The 16,545-nt window shown below is 37.6% G+C and overlaps 1 protein-coding gene across 1 annotated transcript in view; it reads right to left on the bottom strand.

Annotated features, from left to right (window-relative positions):
• Positions 1 to 5,660: 5,660 nt before the first annotated feature.
• The window catches only part of ubr1 (ubiquitin protein ligase E3 component n-recognin 1), an 82,271-nt gene continuing 71,386 nt past the window's right edge, over positions 5,661 to 16,545 (bottom strand). The window contains exons 39-47 of the mRNA XM_062042230.1: positions 13,568 to 13,715; positions 10,680 to 10,764; positions 10,431 to 10,567; positions 10,243 to 10,351; positions 10,117 to 10,173; positions 9,965 to 10,042; positions 9,720 to 9,890; positions 9,541 to 9,642; positions 5,661 to 7,221 (exon numbers count right to left, since the gene is read on the bottom strand). Of these exons, the coding sequence (XP_061898214.1) occupies positions 7,080 to 7,221; positions 9,541 to 9,642; positions 9,720 to 9,890; positions 9,965 to 10,042; positions 10,117 to 10,173; positions 10,243 to 10,351; positions 10,431 to 10,567; positions 10,680 to 10,764; positions 13,568 to 13,715 (1,029 nt within the window). The 3' untranslated portion in view covers positions 5,661 to 7,079. The remainder of the gene's footprint in view (positions 7,222 to 9,540; positions 9,643 to 9,719; positions 9,891 to 9,964; positions 10,043 to 10,116; positions 10,174 to 10,242; positions 10,352 to 10,430; positions 10,568 to 10,679; positions 10,765 to 13,567; positions 13,716 to 16,545) is intronic.

The following is a 16,545-nucleotide window of genomic DNA, read 5'->3' as shown; positions in this document are numbered from 1 at the left end:
TGTCGCACATAAAATTCGATAACCATTCAAAAAGCGGCAACAATAGTCAATTTACATTTCGTGACTTGAATATTAAAAAAAGTATTAGTGATATTGTTATTATAAGTGCTAAGGCAGAAAAACTATTTCAAGCGGCGACGTGATCACTTCCTGCGTGCCTATGTTTACATCATTACGTGGTCTGCAGTTTCCTCGCTTTCCTGCTCCCTGTAAGTTTATTGTAGATCATTCATTCATTGATTGATTGAGACTTTTATTAGTAGGTTGCACAGTGAAGTACATATTCCGTACAATTGACCACTAAATGGTAACACCCGAATAAGTTTTTCAACTTGTTTAAGTCGGGGTCCACTTAAATTGATTCATGATACAGATATATACTATCATATATACTATCATCATAATACAGTCATCACATAAGATAATCACATTGAATTATTTACATTATTTACAATCAGGGGTGTGGAGGGGGGGGGGGGGAGAATATGGACATCAAGTAGTGGACATAGAGAGAGAGAAAGAGAGAGAGAGAGAGAGAGAGAGAGAGAGAGAGAGAGAGAGAGAGAGAGAGATCAGAAGGCATAAGAAAAAGAAAAAGTATATGCATTTGATTGTTTACATTTGATTATTAGCAATCCGGGGAGGGTGTTAGTTTAGGGTTGTAGCTGCCTGGAGGTGAACTTTTATTGCGGTTTTGAAGGAGGATAGAGATGCCCTTTCTTTTATACCTGTTGGGAGCGCATTCCACATTGATGTGGCATAGAAAGAGAATGAGTTAAGACCTTTGTTAGTTCGGAATCTGGGTTTAACGTGGTTAGTGGAGCACCCCCTGGTGTTGTGGTTATGGCGGTCATTTACGTTAAGGAAGTAGTTTGACATGTACTTCGGTATCAGGGAGGTGTAGCGGATTTTATAGACTAGGCTCAGTGCAAGTTGTTTAACTCTGTCCTCCACCTTGAGCCAGCCCACTTTAGAGAAGTGGGTAGGAGTGAGGTAGGATCTGGGGTGGAGGTCTAGAAGTAACCTGACTAGCTTGTTCTGAGATGTTTGGAGTTTAGATTTGAGGGTTTTGGAGGTGCTACGGTACCAGGAGGTGCATGCGTAATCGAAAAAGGGTTGAACGAGAGTTCCCGCCAGAATCCTCAAGGTGCTTTTGTTGACCAGAGAGGAAATTCTGCCGTTCACCTCTACCACCTGCTCCCTCCCCTCCAAGTAAGATTGCATCCAGCTCCATGAGGTTTTGTTAAATCCGATTGCTCTGAGCTTATCCAACAGTATAGCGTGGTTAATGGTGTCAAAGGCCTTCTGAAGGTCCAGCATGACCATGCCGCAGTATTTGCCCGCGTCCACCTCATGTTTGATGTGGTCGGTCAGATAGAGAAGGCATGTGTCAGTGGAGTGGTTAGTTCTGAAGCCGGATTGGAATTTGTACATGAGTTTATTAGTGGCAAGGTAACTATCGACCTGTTCATAAACTATTTTCTCCATTACTTTCGAAACGGAACTGAGAATAGAAACAGGTCGGTAGTTGCCAGGTTCCAATTTGCTTCCTTTTTTAAAGAGGGGAGTTACTCTTGCTATCTTAAAATCTTTTGGTACTTGGCCTTGTGTAATTGATAGGTTTATTATGTGCGTGATGATCGGGGCAATGATGGAGGCAGAGTCCCTGAGGAATCTGGAGGGAATATTATCAAGGCCGGTGGCCTTGTTAGGGTGGAGCGCGCTCAATTTTTTAAACACCTCATCAGCTGTGACCATTTCTAATTTGAAATCATCGTTGGATACTCCTAGCTTTCTGTAGAAGGCTTTAATGTGTTCTACACCAAAGCGACCAGAGTGGTGGGACAGCTTGTTGACAAGAGTTGCGGCTATGCTGGTGAAAAAGATGTTAAGTCTGCTAGCTACCTCCATTTTGTCTGTAATGAGGGAGTCACCCTCCTTGATGCTGATGTTGGTGAGTCTTGTTTTAAGTTTCTGGCTGCAACCAGGAAGCTGGTTGTTGAGAATTTTCCAGAGCTCACATGGCTTATTTGTGTTTTCCTCTATTTTGTCGTTAATGTAATTTTTTTTAAAGGATTTAGTCAGGTTGGTTGACTTATTTCTTAATTTATTGCATTGCTTTTTGAGAGTTGAAAGTCATCATAAATCATGCCTCTCAACTGAAAAGTAGATGGCTGACGATGTAATCTGACAAGTTGTGACACTTTGACAGCCATTTAGGATCTGGAACTGGAGAGAATGGTACATTAAGCGCTTGAAAAACAGTTTTTCTCATGATAATGTTGGAGTCAACTATCATATCGTGGTTCTAAAAAAATGTTTCACTCTGTACCACCTTAGAAAACACTTGGCTCTCCAAGTACAACCATAACAACAGACATTAAAATTCAGTAGTGCAGTAGACCTAAGTACTAATTAAAAACAAGGCAGATGTTTTATTTAACAAGTTTTTTTTAGTATTTTTGGACACTGTAACATTACACACAGTTTGAACAGTAACTGTGTGTTTATAAAACACTGTACCTAAATCAAGTGATTCTTTGGCGTACCACTAGATGGACCCCGTGCACCACTAGTGGTTCACGTAACGCAGTTTGAGAATCCCAGTAATAGATGCTTGTGTCAGCATCTTTATCCAAATTTGCACCAAAATGTAACATAGCTGTCCTTGTGGGCCTCGCCTCTCAAAAGTTTGTTTTTTCTTTGTAACATATCTTTTCTCTTTACCACATGCGACTGCTGACAAAAAGCTTATTTAAAGAATAAAACGAGACACGGCCTAAGACTTTTGCACAGTATGCAAAAGTACTACGTTTATTTGGGTGATCAACATATGTCAACATGCATGTTTTTGGAGAGTTTTTGGGTGGTGCTCAAAGAAATGTTTGCAAGACTTGAATTTGGGTAATGAGTTGTGGTATGAAGTTTAAGTTCATCCACAATAAAAAAAACTCAATAGTTATTCTTTTTTTATTTGCTACGTAACACTGTATGGACAAAAATATTGAGACACTTTGAACAGGCACTTCAACTTTAAAGAGTTCCATCTGGGGAAATTGTTGTCCTTTCACTTTGTGGGGGGAACGATGACTGATGTTGGACCTGGCTCACAATCACATCAAAGGGTATGTTCGATTCCCCAATAGGGTTGTGTCAGGAAAGTCAACTTGTATAAAAACTAATCTGAAACCCTTCATTTGATGAACTCCCTGTGATGAACCCCAATAGGGAATGTGTTTTTAGCATCATAGTCTTGACTCGGGGCAGCGTGGCTCAGGAGGTAGAAGCAGCTCAATTCCCAACTTCCATCCCAGTCACTGCTTTTGTGTCCTTGTGCAAGACACTAGACCCATTTTGGCCCCATGGTCACCCACATAAGGATGCTTCACTGAACAAGATGCTGACCTATGACCTGGATTGCGTCCCCGGGTACAACATGGTGGATTCTCGCTGCACCTCAAGGGGATGGGTTAAATGCAGAGACTCTACACTGATCGTATATGTAAAAATACATGTTTAATTTTTCTTTTAATAATATTTTTTTGTAAATGACTTTCTATTTTGGACCAATTTGCTTATCATCCGGACAGCACGGTGGAAGAGGGGTTAGTGCGTCTGCCTCACAAAACGAAGGTCCTGAGTAGTCCTGAGTTCAATCCCGGGCTCGGGATCTTTCTGTGTGGAGTTTGCATGTTCTCCTCGTGACTGCGTGGGTTCCCTCCGGGTACTCCGGCTTCCTCCCACCTCCAAAGACATGCACCTGGGGATAGGTTGATTGGCAACACTAAATTGGCCCTAGTGTGTGAATGTGAGTGTGAATGTTGTCTGTCTGTCTGTGTTGGCCCTAGGATGAGGTGGCGACTTGTCCAGGGTGAAACCCGCCTTCCGCCCGATTGTAGCTCAGATAGGCTCCAGCGCCCCTCGCGACCCCGAAGGGAATAAGCGGTAGAAATGGATGGATGGATGGATCCGGGCACATCTCAGTAAATTAGAAACTATTTAAAACGTTCAAATCAAGTAGTTTAAAGTAAAAAAGTTACGTTTTTTTTTTTACATATAGATTCACCAACTGAATATTTCAAAAATGTATTTCTAAGTTCAACAATTGTTAAGATTATAGTTTACAGCAGTGGTCCCCAACCTTTTTGTAGCTGCGGACTGGTCAACGCTTGGGGACCACTGGTTTACAGCTAATAAAATCAGTATGTAATGTAATGTGAAAAATTCAAATAAAGTTCAATATTGTCAACGGCTGGTTTGTAACTGTGGAAACTCCATGATCCTTTCATTCAGGGGTGCCAAACTAATTTCTATCGTGGCCCACATTACAGTTATGGACCACTTGTATATTGAAACATATATTGTATAATCATTTGTATAATCGCCTCATGGTATTACGTACAGTGCATCTGCAAAATATTCACAGCGCTTCACATTTTCCTCATTGTTTTGTTACAGCCTTTTCCCAAATGGAATAAATCAATTTTTGTCCTCAAAATTATACAGACAATACTCTATAATGACTATGTAATAACGTTTTTTTTTGTTTTTTTTTTAATGTTGCAAATGTATTAAAATTTAAAAAAATAAGAAACCACAATATTCACAGCCTTTGCTCAATACTTTTTTGATGCACCTTTGGCAGGAATTACAGCATCAAGTCTTTTTTAATACGATGCCACAAGCTTGAAATTGGCACACCTATCTTTGGGCAATTTTGACAATTCCTCTTTGCAGCACCTCGCATGCGCCATCAGGTTGGATGGGAATGGTTTTCATCCAGGAGGTCTCTGTACATTGCTGCATTCATATTTCCCTCTATCCTGACTAGCCTCCCAGTCCCTGCTACATAAAATCATCCCCACAGCATGATGCTACCACCACCATGCTTCACTGTAGGAATGGTATTGGCCTGGTGATGAGCGGTGCCTGGTTTCCTCCAAACATGATGACTGGCATTCACGTCAAAGAGTTCAATCTTTGTCTCATCCGACCAGATCATTTTGTTTCTCAATCTTTCAAGTGCATTTTGGCAAACCTGTTACTAAGAAAAATTGCTTCCTTCAAGTAAAGGCCTGATTGGTGGATGGTTGCAGAGATGGTTCTCCTTCTGAAAGGTTCTCCTCTCTTCACAGAGGAATGCTATAGTTCTGACAGAGTGACCATCAGGTTCTTGGTCACCTCCCTGACTAGACTAAGATGAATGCAGCAATGTACAGAGACATCCTGGATGAAAACCAACACTTCCCATCTAACCTGATAGAGCTTGAGAGGTGCGGCAAAGAGGAATGTCGAAACTGCCCAAAGATAGGTGCGCCAATTTTAAGCTTGTGGCATCGTATTCAAAAAGACTTGAGGCTGTAATTGCTGCTAAAGGTGCATCAACAAAGTATTGAGCAAAGGCTGTGAATACTTATGTGCATTGTTTTTTTGATACATTTGCAAATTAAAAAAAAAACTTTTCACATTATGGGGTATTTATTGTCTGTAGAATTTCGAGGACACAAATTAACTTATTCCATTTTGGAATAAGATTGTAACATAACATGTGGAAAAAGTGAAGCGGATGCACTTTGTACAACGTCACCTTAATTTGATTATTATTATTGTTTACCAACAAACTTTGCATTGGCATCACAAGTCAAGATGACAAGCAGATATTAAAGTTCACTTTTTGTAGAATTTATTTCAAAAAGGGTTACAATGGACCAAAAACATATAATAGCTTGTTGCGTTGAATAATAAAACAGTATTCAGTTAAAAATGGCAGCTACATGCAGTACAATTTTTACCTTCAAAATGTAAATACAATTAGCAATGAATATGCCAGCACAAAGGAATTTACAACTCTTCCTGTGTTTTGTAAACTTGTATTATTTCCAGGCTTTTGCAGGCCAGATGTAGTCCCCGGGCTTTTAGTTTGACACCTCAGCTATAACAGTCTGAATTAAACTCCTGAAATTAAAAACACTTTTGCACCATATTGTAACTGATTGAGATGCACCCGTAGTTACTGATCCATCATCAGAGATATAGATTGTCTTCTTTTGTTAGATTATTGTGCTTATTTTAGCAAATGTGTTATATGGTATAAAAAACAACATACATACGGTATATATATATTTTATTTTTTTAATTATTTTTTTCCCCCTTAATTTCATATAGTCTTGCTTAGACTTCAGTTTGTGAAGTGTGTGCAAGTCTATCTCAAATGTGTTTGATGGGTCTCAAATTCTTCTACACCAAATTCATCCAAGCATGACTTCATTGACCTCTATGTAGAAAAGAAAAAACACGTAATGTTGCAAGCAGAGGATTGTCCATTAAAAAGTATTGATATGAGGAAAAATCCACTTCAGGAGAACTAGGGTGTCTGTAGCAGATTTGTTTTCATGGTTTCATGTACTGTCATACAGTGTGTGAAACATAAGAGACTTATTGGTACTTTGACTGGTGTCTTTATTACCATATCCTGGACGTCCTGCAGTGCTATCAAACAGCACACTCATACACAAGTCACCTTATTTTGAAAGGCTAAGATATGATACAAGTGTGATTTAAAAGCATCTTTACAACTGGTGTACTTTTTAGATCCGTGTTAAATTTGTTGAATAAATAAACACGATGAAGTTGTTGAAAAGTGGCCTTAGTAATCAGAGGAAAGTTATATTGATTCAAGTTTCTGCAAGATAGCAAAGACTAGGTGGTAAAATGTGAGATAAGCAGGTAAATAATACAAAGGCAAATTGAAAAGTGGTTAATATAGCATTAGAAATTTACATGTACAAGTTATGACAAAGTAAGACCGGTGCGTGGGATAAAGGTCATTATGTGTGAATCTAATGTATGTCTTTCTTTAAATGAGTCTCTACTGGTTTCTTCTAACAGGAGCTCACTTGCATTCTTAGAGAAGACAAATTAAAACAAGGCTAATCCGATAGGAGACCTCTGTTTTTTTTCTGTCCTTTATCCCCCCTCCCTCTCCTGGCTTTGCTGCATGTTCGCGCCTACCAGGAAGCAGCAGAGAGTGTCTCCACACGAGCTTCTTCACGACTCTGCCTTTGCTGCTGGCTCCTCCATCACAACATCTGCCAGTCGAAAGCGAACATGACGTTGACCAACTCCAGACTGCGAGCGATTTCCTCCAGGATGCAGTGCTGCTGCCACATCTGCTTCAACTTCCTGTAACGCTCCGGACAAAGGTGCAATGGATTGCCTCGCCTTGGGTCAGGAGACAAGAACAAACAAGCTTTGATTAATTAACATTGGCAGAAAGTAAGATGTGTTCTCAACCGACCATTGGAGCTTGGGAGGTGCTGCACAGTCGTTTTAATTATGAAGCTTATTGTATCATATTGATAAAGACTTGTCAGTAATTGCTGCCAAACGTGCACCTAAGTACTCCGCAAACGCTGTCAATACTTATGTACATTTTTTACTTTTTTATTTGTAATCAAATACAAACAAACATGTTTTTCAATGTTTTCATTATGGGATGTTGTGTGTAGAATATTGAGGGAAAACATTTATAAAATTTTGGAGTAAGGCTGTAACAAACATGAGGAAAACTACATAATAATATGGTAGCCTCTCAGCTGATAAATTTTTTCTGATGACTGACTTTTTATCAATGTTTCCCATTTGTCTCTAAACTAAAGTTCAAAAGTGAACAAAAACAAGGACTCATTCTAGAATACTCATGTCAAAATCATACAAATTGATTGTAGAAATGCAGTTTTGTGTGTGTTTCTTTACAATTACTACCACCTCCCTAAAATAAAAAATAATGCTATCTGGTTAACAGTAGAAGAGAAAGTCAAACACAAATACAAATAGATGGAGTTGACATTGACAGAGTAAAATAAATCAAATTGTTAAGTGTAATAATAGATAAGAAAAATAACTGGACATCTCATATAAAAAATATACCACATAAGGTGGCAATAAATATTTCAGTAATCAATAAAGCAAAATATGTACTGGACAAAAAAATCACTCCATATTCTCTACTGCTCACTAGTGTTACCATATTTAAGTTATTGTGCAGAAATATGGGGAAATAACTACAAAAGTACACTTCATTCACTAACTGTTACAAAAAAAGGACAGTCAGAATAATACATAATGTTGGATATAGAGAACACGCAAACCCTTTATTTATTGAATCACAAATATTCAAATTCAATGATTTGGTGCATTTGCAAACAGCTAAATGTATGCACAAAGCAAACCTGATACCAAAGAATGTACAACAATTCTTCTCAAAAAAAGAGGAGAAATTTAACCTCAGAGAAAAATCTAAAAGAGGAGAAATTTAACATCAGAGAAAAATCTAACCTAAAACAATCGTATGCACAAACAGCATTTAAAACCTTTAGTACATCAGCATGTGGAATTAGATAATGGAATGGATTAAGCAAATAAGGGAAACAATGTACTAATAGGATCCAGTTTAAGAAACTGTTCAAACTAAAAGTGTTTACAAAGTACAAAGAAGAATGTTGATAAAAATCTTGAGGTTCATTGAAAATGAGATATTTAATTCATCTCATATGTGAATCATAACTGACTTACATGTTTATTAAGAGATCTGTTACACTTCATTAATGTAAATTGTACTACAAAATGAGGACAGAGAGCGAACATACGTGTTAGTAAATTGCTATGAATTGGAAAAGGGGTAGGATTGTTGCAAAGAGAATTTTGAATATGTAAATGATCTGATGTATCACTTGTAACTGCATACATGTACGAAATAAACTTACACCAAACCTCAAAAATTGTTTGCATTGTAAGTACCATAGTTTTTGCTACATCTGCTTGAATTTGAATTACATTTCAGCTCAATACTGGTTAATACATAATCTATTTGTACAAATATTTCATATATCGCTAACATTTAACAACAGAACGCCAGTAGTACTTGTTGTTAGAGTTAGTTAGAGAATCCATAACTTAGGTCCAGTTCCACCAAATAAAAAACATTATATTTTAGTGTTAATTTAAGATTTTTTTTTGTTAATCTAATGATGATTTTTGTTCCTAATGTCTCAGTGAATAATGGACAAATAATAATGTCAAAAATGATTGCATAAATTGGTGGGTATCTGCTAAATGAGTTTGGCCTTGGCAAAGGTCAGCAATATACCGACGTGTGGAATGATCTTCCTTTTAGGATTAAGTAGCCCCCAAATACGTAACATTTCATCATTAGGAATTATGATTATACAACATCAAGAAAATAACATCAAACAGCTCTTGCTAGTGTAATCGTCATGATATTTACTACATCTAGGCATCAATAACGCTAAAAAAAATAATTCTAAATAATACAAATACAGAGAATTAAATATTTTGCAAGAAGCAATGGGAGATACATACAGTAAATAAATGTAATGTATTTATGTGTGGTTAAGTGCTGTGATATAAATAATTAAAAAACTGTTTTTTCCTATATTACTACAAAAAAAAAGAAAAGGTGAAATAATTGTTATAATAATAATGAAAATATTTTTTTATCAATTAAGTTGAGATTGTTACCCGAGATGAGGGTCAGTCTCGCCGTAGTCATCCAAATAAGGAGCAGGATATGTGCTTCCTCGAGTCTTACTGGCCATCAGGACAATTTCACACTCTCTTATCCTGACGGCAGATAAAAAAAACACATTCCAATACCAAACTTTAAAGCAGGGGAAAAAAAACTTGACGTGAAAGCAGACCTGAGAAACATGCCCACTCCTGCACCACAGGTGGCAGCATGGGCGGTACAGGCACCCACGTCTTCTCCATCCAGCTGACTGAGGCAGCAGGAGCTCTGAGAGCACAGCATGGCGCCACAGAACAGGCACAGGGTGGGATGCTTCCTCTCGTCATCTGCAGACTTGGGACACCTGAGGACAGGCGAAGGACGGTTTAACAGCAAAACGGTCGCTGGGGATTAAAAGAAGTCATGTGTGCCACTCACTGGAAATGGCTTGCTTGGTTGAGGAGGGCACTGTAATCCTCTGGGAGGTCAATCAAATGGTTTATTCTCCTGGGGTATCTGTTGGAATCAAGTTGATTGACCAATTAGGCGATGGCGAGTGACTACTGTCATTTAGAAAAGTCAAAATCTACCTGACTGTTTGAATTTTGCCTTTCAGGGCTTTGGTTATCGCTGAGCTGCTGCACCACCTTTAAGAAAAACAAAAACACATGTCATTCATGTTGAACACTAATATTACTCAAATATTAAATACTCACGTTTGCAGCAGCGATGCTACTGTATCTCTGTGCTCATGGAAGAGCTGGAATACATTGGCGGGCAGAGCCAAGTAGCTGCACACTGCCTCCATCTGGTCTTGGCTGGAAACTACAACATCCACAAAATGTCAGCACAGATTCTTCAATGTTCAATATCATATAATTACATAGTCATAAGCACCACCCACCAGAAGTGGAAAAAAGGTCCTCTGGGGGGCGGACACCAGTGAGGCAGCTGAAAAAGAGAGCGGTGCAGCGAAGAAAAGAAATGATTCCCGTCTTCACTCTTCTGGCCACAGAGGCACCAGACACATCTGAGAGCAGTCTGGATATCACACAGTCCACATAAAAGCAAAGATTATTGTCTCATACATACAATGCCGAGGAAGACAAACGGTCCTGCAGATCAAAAAACAAAAGTAGCGACCAATTTTTACCTGCCAGTGTATTGCGACACTACATTGAGAACTTTTGCTGCTGCTCTGGCCTCCTCAGTCCCCTCTTCAGTGACTACAGGGAAGTCTGCACAAAAAAGATTAATTTAAAGCAACTTTCATCTTAAAATAAACAAAAACAACAAACGGGTCCCCAAAATTCTAGCATACATGTAATATATATTTCCTTAAAGTACCAGTTGAGTGGAAAAACTAGTTGCCTCTATATTGAACCAAATATCATATATATATCGATTTATGACACCGAAAGACTTACGTTAGTGAGTACCGGTAGATAGATATGATAAAAATAATATCAATCTCTTGGAAATTCCTGAGCCATTTTCAGAGATAATGAGCTAGCCAGTCACGTGATCACATGACATAGAGGTAGGAACCACAGATCCCTTCATCACCAACAACAATGCAAATCATGCAGGGCCAACAATGACTACTTTGGGACAAACAATAATCCAGAACCTTAAAGTTTTGATCCTGAATATAAGGAGGGTGAGCTACAAGTTTTAGAAGCTCTGCTTAACAGATCCAGTTTTAGTGAAACACTAAGCATCATGTAGCAGTGCTAAACAAGACATACAAACATAATACGACTGCTTACTGTACAATGTCTGCTTTCACTGCGATGACGACTGATAGGATGTTCATATGTTCCCGTTGATATGAACTTTAAAATATAATCCACATGAAGGGTTAAAAAAGTTGCTTCTGAGTCTGACACTGTCTTCTGTTGTAGTGTGTTTGTTTCCATCTCTGGGAATAAACGGAATGTCACAGATGGACAACTTCCAGATTTATGGCTAAATCCACCTATTATCTAGATGAAAAGCATGATTTATAATGTATAATAATTTTGATGAGCCGAGATGTGATGCAGCAGTAGCAAACGGCAGCAAACAAGACATCGCCGGCTCAATGCTGCCGTGCTGCATAAGCTGCCTCTTCTTCACAGTTTTACGGCACTTTGCATCCATATACGTTGCATTACTGCCATCTTTAGTCTCTCCTTGAGTCCAGTGCAGCATAAACTATAGTTAACTTTCGGTTATCAATGCTAAAAATACTAAGCACTTATAACAACATTACTATTATTTGGTTAATATACAGGTCACGAGATGTAAATATTATTGTTATTATAGTATTGTTGGTTTGGATGGTTATTTAGAGTTTTGTGGGCAAATAGAGAGCCCCCATTTACGCCATGATTGTTATCAGACTTTTTATTTACCGGTAGTTGTTTATTTACGACTTAGAATGCATAAAAAAGAAAAACATATGTGTTCATGTCTTATTTAAGGAATGTGAATGATAGACAGCACATCTCCCTGTAATTGTTGCGTATTTCCAGTATGACTGATCTGATAACATGGTCCGAGTGCAGAAGCGTTCCTCCAGTAACGTCAATTTCCGGACATAGCCGAAGGTATTTGGAGCGGAATATTCAAAATGGACTGAATTTGTGGCATTTTGGGATGTTTAAACGGTATTTTCACATACTTTGCAGATTGTAAATACTTTAATGGATACAATGAAACATAATTAAGCATATAAAGTCAACTTGTTTAACCACTCTACTGCTACTTTAAACTTTGATAATCATTGGTCAACTCGTTAATGACTTATTAGCAATTAGTTGCAACGTACCGGCCCTGCAAAGACATTTTGGTTGATGGCAGCCACGTTTGTCAACCAATCAAGCTCATATTTTACACACGTGCTTGCCAGTCCCCTAAATGTATGTATCAAATATTGTAATTATTGGATGAAACAACCTAAAGTAGTGCCAGGTATTTTGTAGAACACATTAATCTCGGTGATAAGACAAGTCAGCCAGGTTTATAGTGGTTACATTTTTAACAGCACCACCATGTGGTGTATTTGTCAGAAAAATGTAAGCGCATACAACCCAGTAGGAGTGCATTTTTTAACAAAGTTTCCCACATTTGTGTACTATGGTTAAGAAGTAGAATAGTTAGTTTACACAAACAAATCTGTCCTAATTTTGTCATTACTTTTGGAGGTACATTGACTTGGTAAATCAATGTTGAAAAAATGCTAGTAAACACATTACAATTTTGTTTTAAGTAATTAACTCAATGCATGAGTAAAATAAATAAAACTATTGGTGAATTCTACATAACAATTAAATGAAAAGCCTCCATTTAAAAAACTCATAAAAAACGTTGGCGGGGATTAGATTGTTTTGAGACAGGTTTGTTATGAGACAGGTTTGTTAGTAAATAGGTCGTACATTTACTCAGTAAAATAAACTAAATGACCAAATACTAAGTGATAATATTCTTAATGTTACAAATAGGATTAAAAAAAACAACAATATTCAGTCACAAGCACATTTGCAATGAATCTTCACTTGATAAAATGGCGATGATGCTTGCAAAGTTAAAATTGACCAAGCAAAGCATATACAGGTAAAACTCAAAAAGTTTGACTATTGTGGGAACGTTTGTTTATTCCAGCAATTAGATTTAAAAGTTGAAACTAATACATGACATATACTCATTATATGCAACTCAAAATATTTCAAGCCTTCTTTTGATATAAATTTGATGATTATGGCTTACAGCTTACTAAAAAGCTCATATTGAAAATCTAAAAAGATGTGGTGTTTTCAAAAAATATATAACCAATGAGCATCAAAATTATTTAAAAAAAGGCTCAACATAGCTCATTTTGTATGTAATGAGTTATTATCACATATTAGTTTCACATTTGAAGTTGAATTTCTGACTTGAATTAACTTTTGCATGATTTAGTTTTACTGTTACCTGTAAATGTATGTCGATGGTAAGTGCTTGAATAGTGCAGATTACTCAAGAGAGCAGGGAGCATTGTTGTGTTTCCACAGTGTGTACCTGTTGTGAGGAGCAGAACCTGCAGGATGTGAGCCATTGTGACCAGATGCAGGACATACAGGTGGTTGTAAGCCGAGCTGACAGCAGACGGCTGCAAGTCTACGGCTTCTTCTTGGTACAGCGAGGGCAGAGACAACACTAAACCCACCTGGAAACACAGGAGCACAAACACAGGGTTACTTATTTTAACTGCAAACATGTCCCAGTTGACAACAAAAGGAGCTACAACAGCCAGAAGGACCTGCCTAGAACTGCCAATGTGGTCACTGCTAATACCTTAACACCCTTCTTTTCCTGAGTGTCATTTATCCCCTAGTCCAGGGGTTGTTAACAAGCTTGACCTTGGGGCCCAACTTTTCCAATACAGAAGGAACAGGGCCCTCTAAAATACAGTAAGTTTAGTTTTTACCTTCTCATTCCTCACTTAAAGTGTGAGTGAAGAATGCGTGAAAAATGTACTACGAACTTGATAAGACCTGATCAGTTCGAAAGAGAAAGACGATATAGTATTATCTGCTCACACATGCTACCTGGTGATTGTTTGAACACACTGCAGCTAGTCCTGGTTAGTCCCACTACTCAATGCTTCAGTCTCATGCAGGATTCTGAGGCAAAAATACAACCTCATTCACTGTATTAACACTGAATTAGTAATCATACTTTTGATTTTAATCAAATTCAATAGCTATATCTCACATACTTACAGATTAACAGGATAAACCTTGACAAATGATGTGAAGGAACGTTAATCACAAAGATTATTATCAAGGCTTAGAAGAAGGGACTCAAAAACTGACAAAATATAAATTTGCATATCATAAAATTATGCAGTGCTAAAATAAATACATTAAATTTAATACTAAATAAAAATAATATATTCCCTATCGTTAAGAAACACTGCTCTAATCGATGCCATGCCTAAAGGAATTTCAGAGTGTGTCTTGATTAAATAAACACCACACCTTAAATATTGTACATAATATAAGACATACCTGAATATAGGACAATAAGTTTATTTCAAAACAAAACTAATCTTGTCACATTTTCGACATTAGTAAAATAACAGCTGGAGGATCACAATAACAAAGGATACCATGTTTCTTAGCTGCACAAAAAGATATTAAATGACTTTATTGTTCTTCATTCATTGGTCATTATTGTCCTCAAATGAACAACTCCTCTGTTTGCTAATAAACTTTGAGACACTTGTTTCCATTGGGGTTGCAACTCATGTCAATGTGTGTGTATGTGTGTGTGTGTGTGTGATTGTGTGTGTGTTTACATACACTTGTAAAGAACATAATGTCATAGCTGTCTTGAGTTTCTAATAATTTCTACAACTCTTATTTATTTGTGATAGAGTGATTGGAGCACATACTTGTTTGTCACATCAAATTTGCTGGGTCAAAAGTATACATACAGCAAAGTTAATATTTGGTTACATGTCCCTTGGCAAGTTTCACTGCAATAAGGCGCTTTTGGTAGCCATCCACAAGCTTCTGGCAAGCTTCTGGTTGAGTTTTTGACCACTCATCTTAACAAAATTAGTGCAGTTCAGCTAAATTTGTTGGTTTTCTGACATGGACTTGTTTCTTCAGCATTGTCCACATGTTTTCAATGGGGTTTAAGTCATGACTTTGGGAAGGCCTGATTTAGCCATTCCTTTACCACTTTTGACGTGTGTTTGGGGTCATTGTCCTGTTGGAACAGCCAACTACGCCCAATACCCAATCTCTGGGCTGATGATTTTAGGTTGTCCTGAAGAATTTGGAGGTAATCCTCCTTTTTCATTGTCCCATTTACTCTCTGTAAAGCACCAGTTCCATTGGCAGGAAAACAGGCCCAGAGCATAATACTACTACCACCACCACGCTTGACGGTAGGTATGGTGTTCCTGGCATTAAAGGCCTCACATTTTCTCCTCCAAACAAATTGCTGGGTATTGTGGCCAAACAGCTCAATTTTTGTTTCATCTGACCACAAAATTTTCCTCCAGAAGGTCTTATCTTAGTCCATGTGATCAGCAGCAAACTTTAGACAAGTCTTAAGGTGTCGCTTCTGGAGCAAGGGCTTCCTTCTTGCATGGTAGCCTCTCAGTCCAATGGCGATGCAAAACACGCTAGACTGTGGACACTGACAACAGTGTTCCAGAAGCTTCCAATTCATTGCAGACCTGCTTTTTGGTGGTTCTCGGTTGACTCTTGATCATCCTGACTAATTTTCTCTCAGCATCAGGTGATAGCTTGCGTTTTCTTCCTGATCGTGGCAGTGACAAAACTGTGCCATGCATTTTATACTTACGAACAATTGTCTGCACAGTTGCTCTTGGGACCTTAAGCTGCTTTGAAATGGCTCCAAGTGACTTTCCTGACTTGTTCAAGTCAATGATTAGTTTTTTCAGATCTGTGCTGAGTTCCTTTGACTTTCCCATTGTCGCGTTTGTAACCGAGTCTAATGACTGCATCACATGAGCCCTATTTAAATTGGCTTAGAGAAGTCAACAGGTGTCGTCAATCATAATCACTCACATGAAGTTAAGAGGCCATGCCATGAAGCTAATTTGATTTGATTGTAACTTTTCTACATCACTAAAATTGATAATATATGTTGCTGTATGTATACTTTTGACCCAGCAGATTTGGTCACATTTTCAGTAGACCCATAATAAATTCATAAAAGAACCAAACTTCATGAATGTTTTTTGTGACAAACAAGTATGTGCTCCAATCACTCTATCACAAAAAAATAACAGTTGTAGAAATCATTGGAAACTCAAGACAGCCATGACATTATGTCCTTCACAAGTGTATGTAAACTTTTGACCATGACTGTGTATATATATATGTGTGTATATATATATATATATATATATATATATATATATATATATATATATATATATATATATATATATATATATATATATATATATATATATATATATATATATATATATATATATATACGTCTTAATTAGA

Source organism: Entelurus aequoreus, linkage group LG03 (assembly GCF_033978785.1).
Source record: "Entelurus aequoreus isolate RoL-2023_Sb linkage group LG03, RoL_Eaeq_v1.1, whole genome shotgun sequence".
Lineage (NCBI taxonomy): Eukaryota > Metazoa > Chordata > Actinopteri > Syngnathiformes > Syngnathidae > Entelurus > Entelurus aequoreus.
The sequence above is the reverse complement of the archived record's forward strand: the minus strand, read 5'-3'. Positions and strand labels throughout refer to the sequence as shown.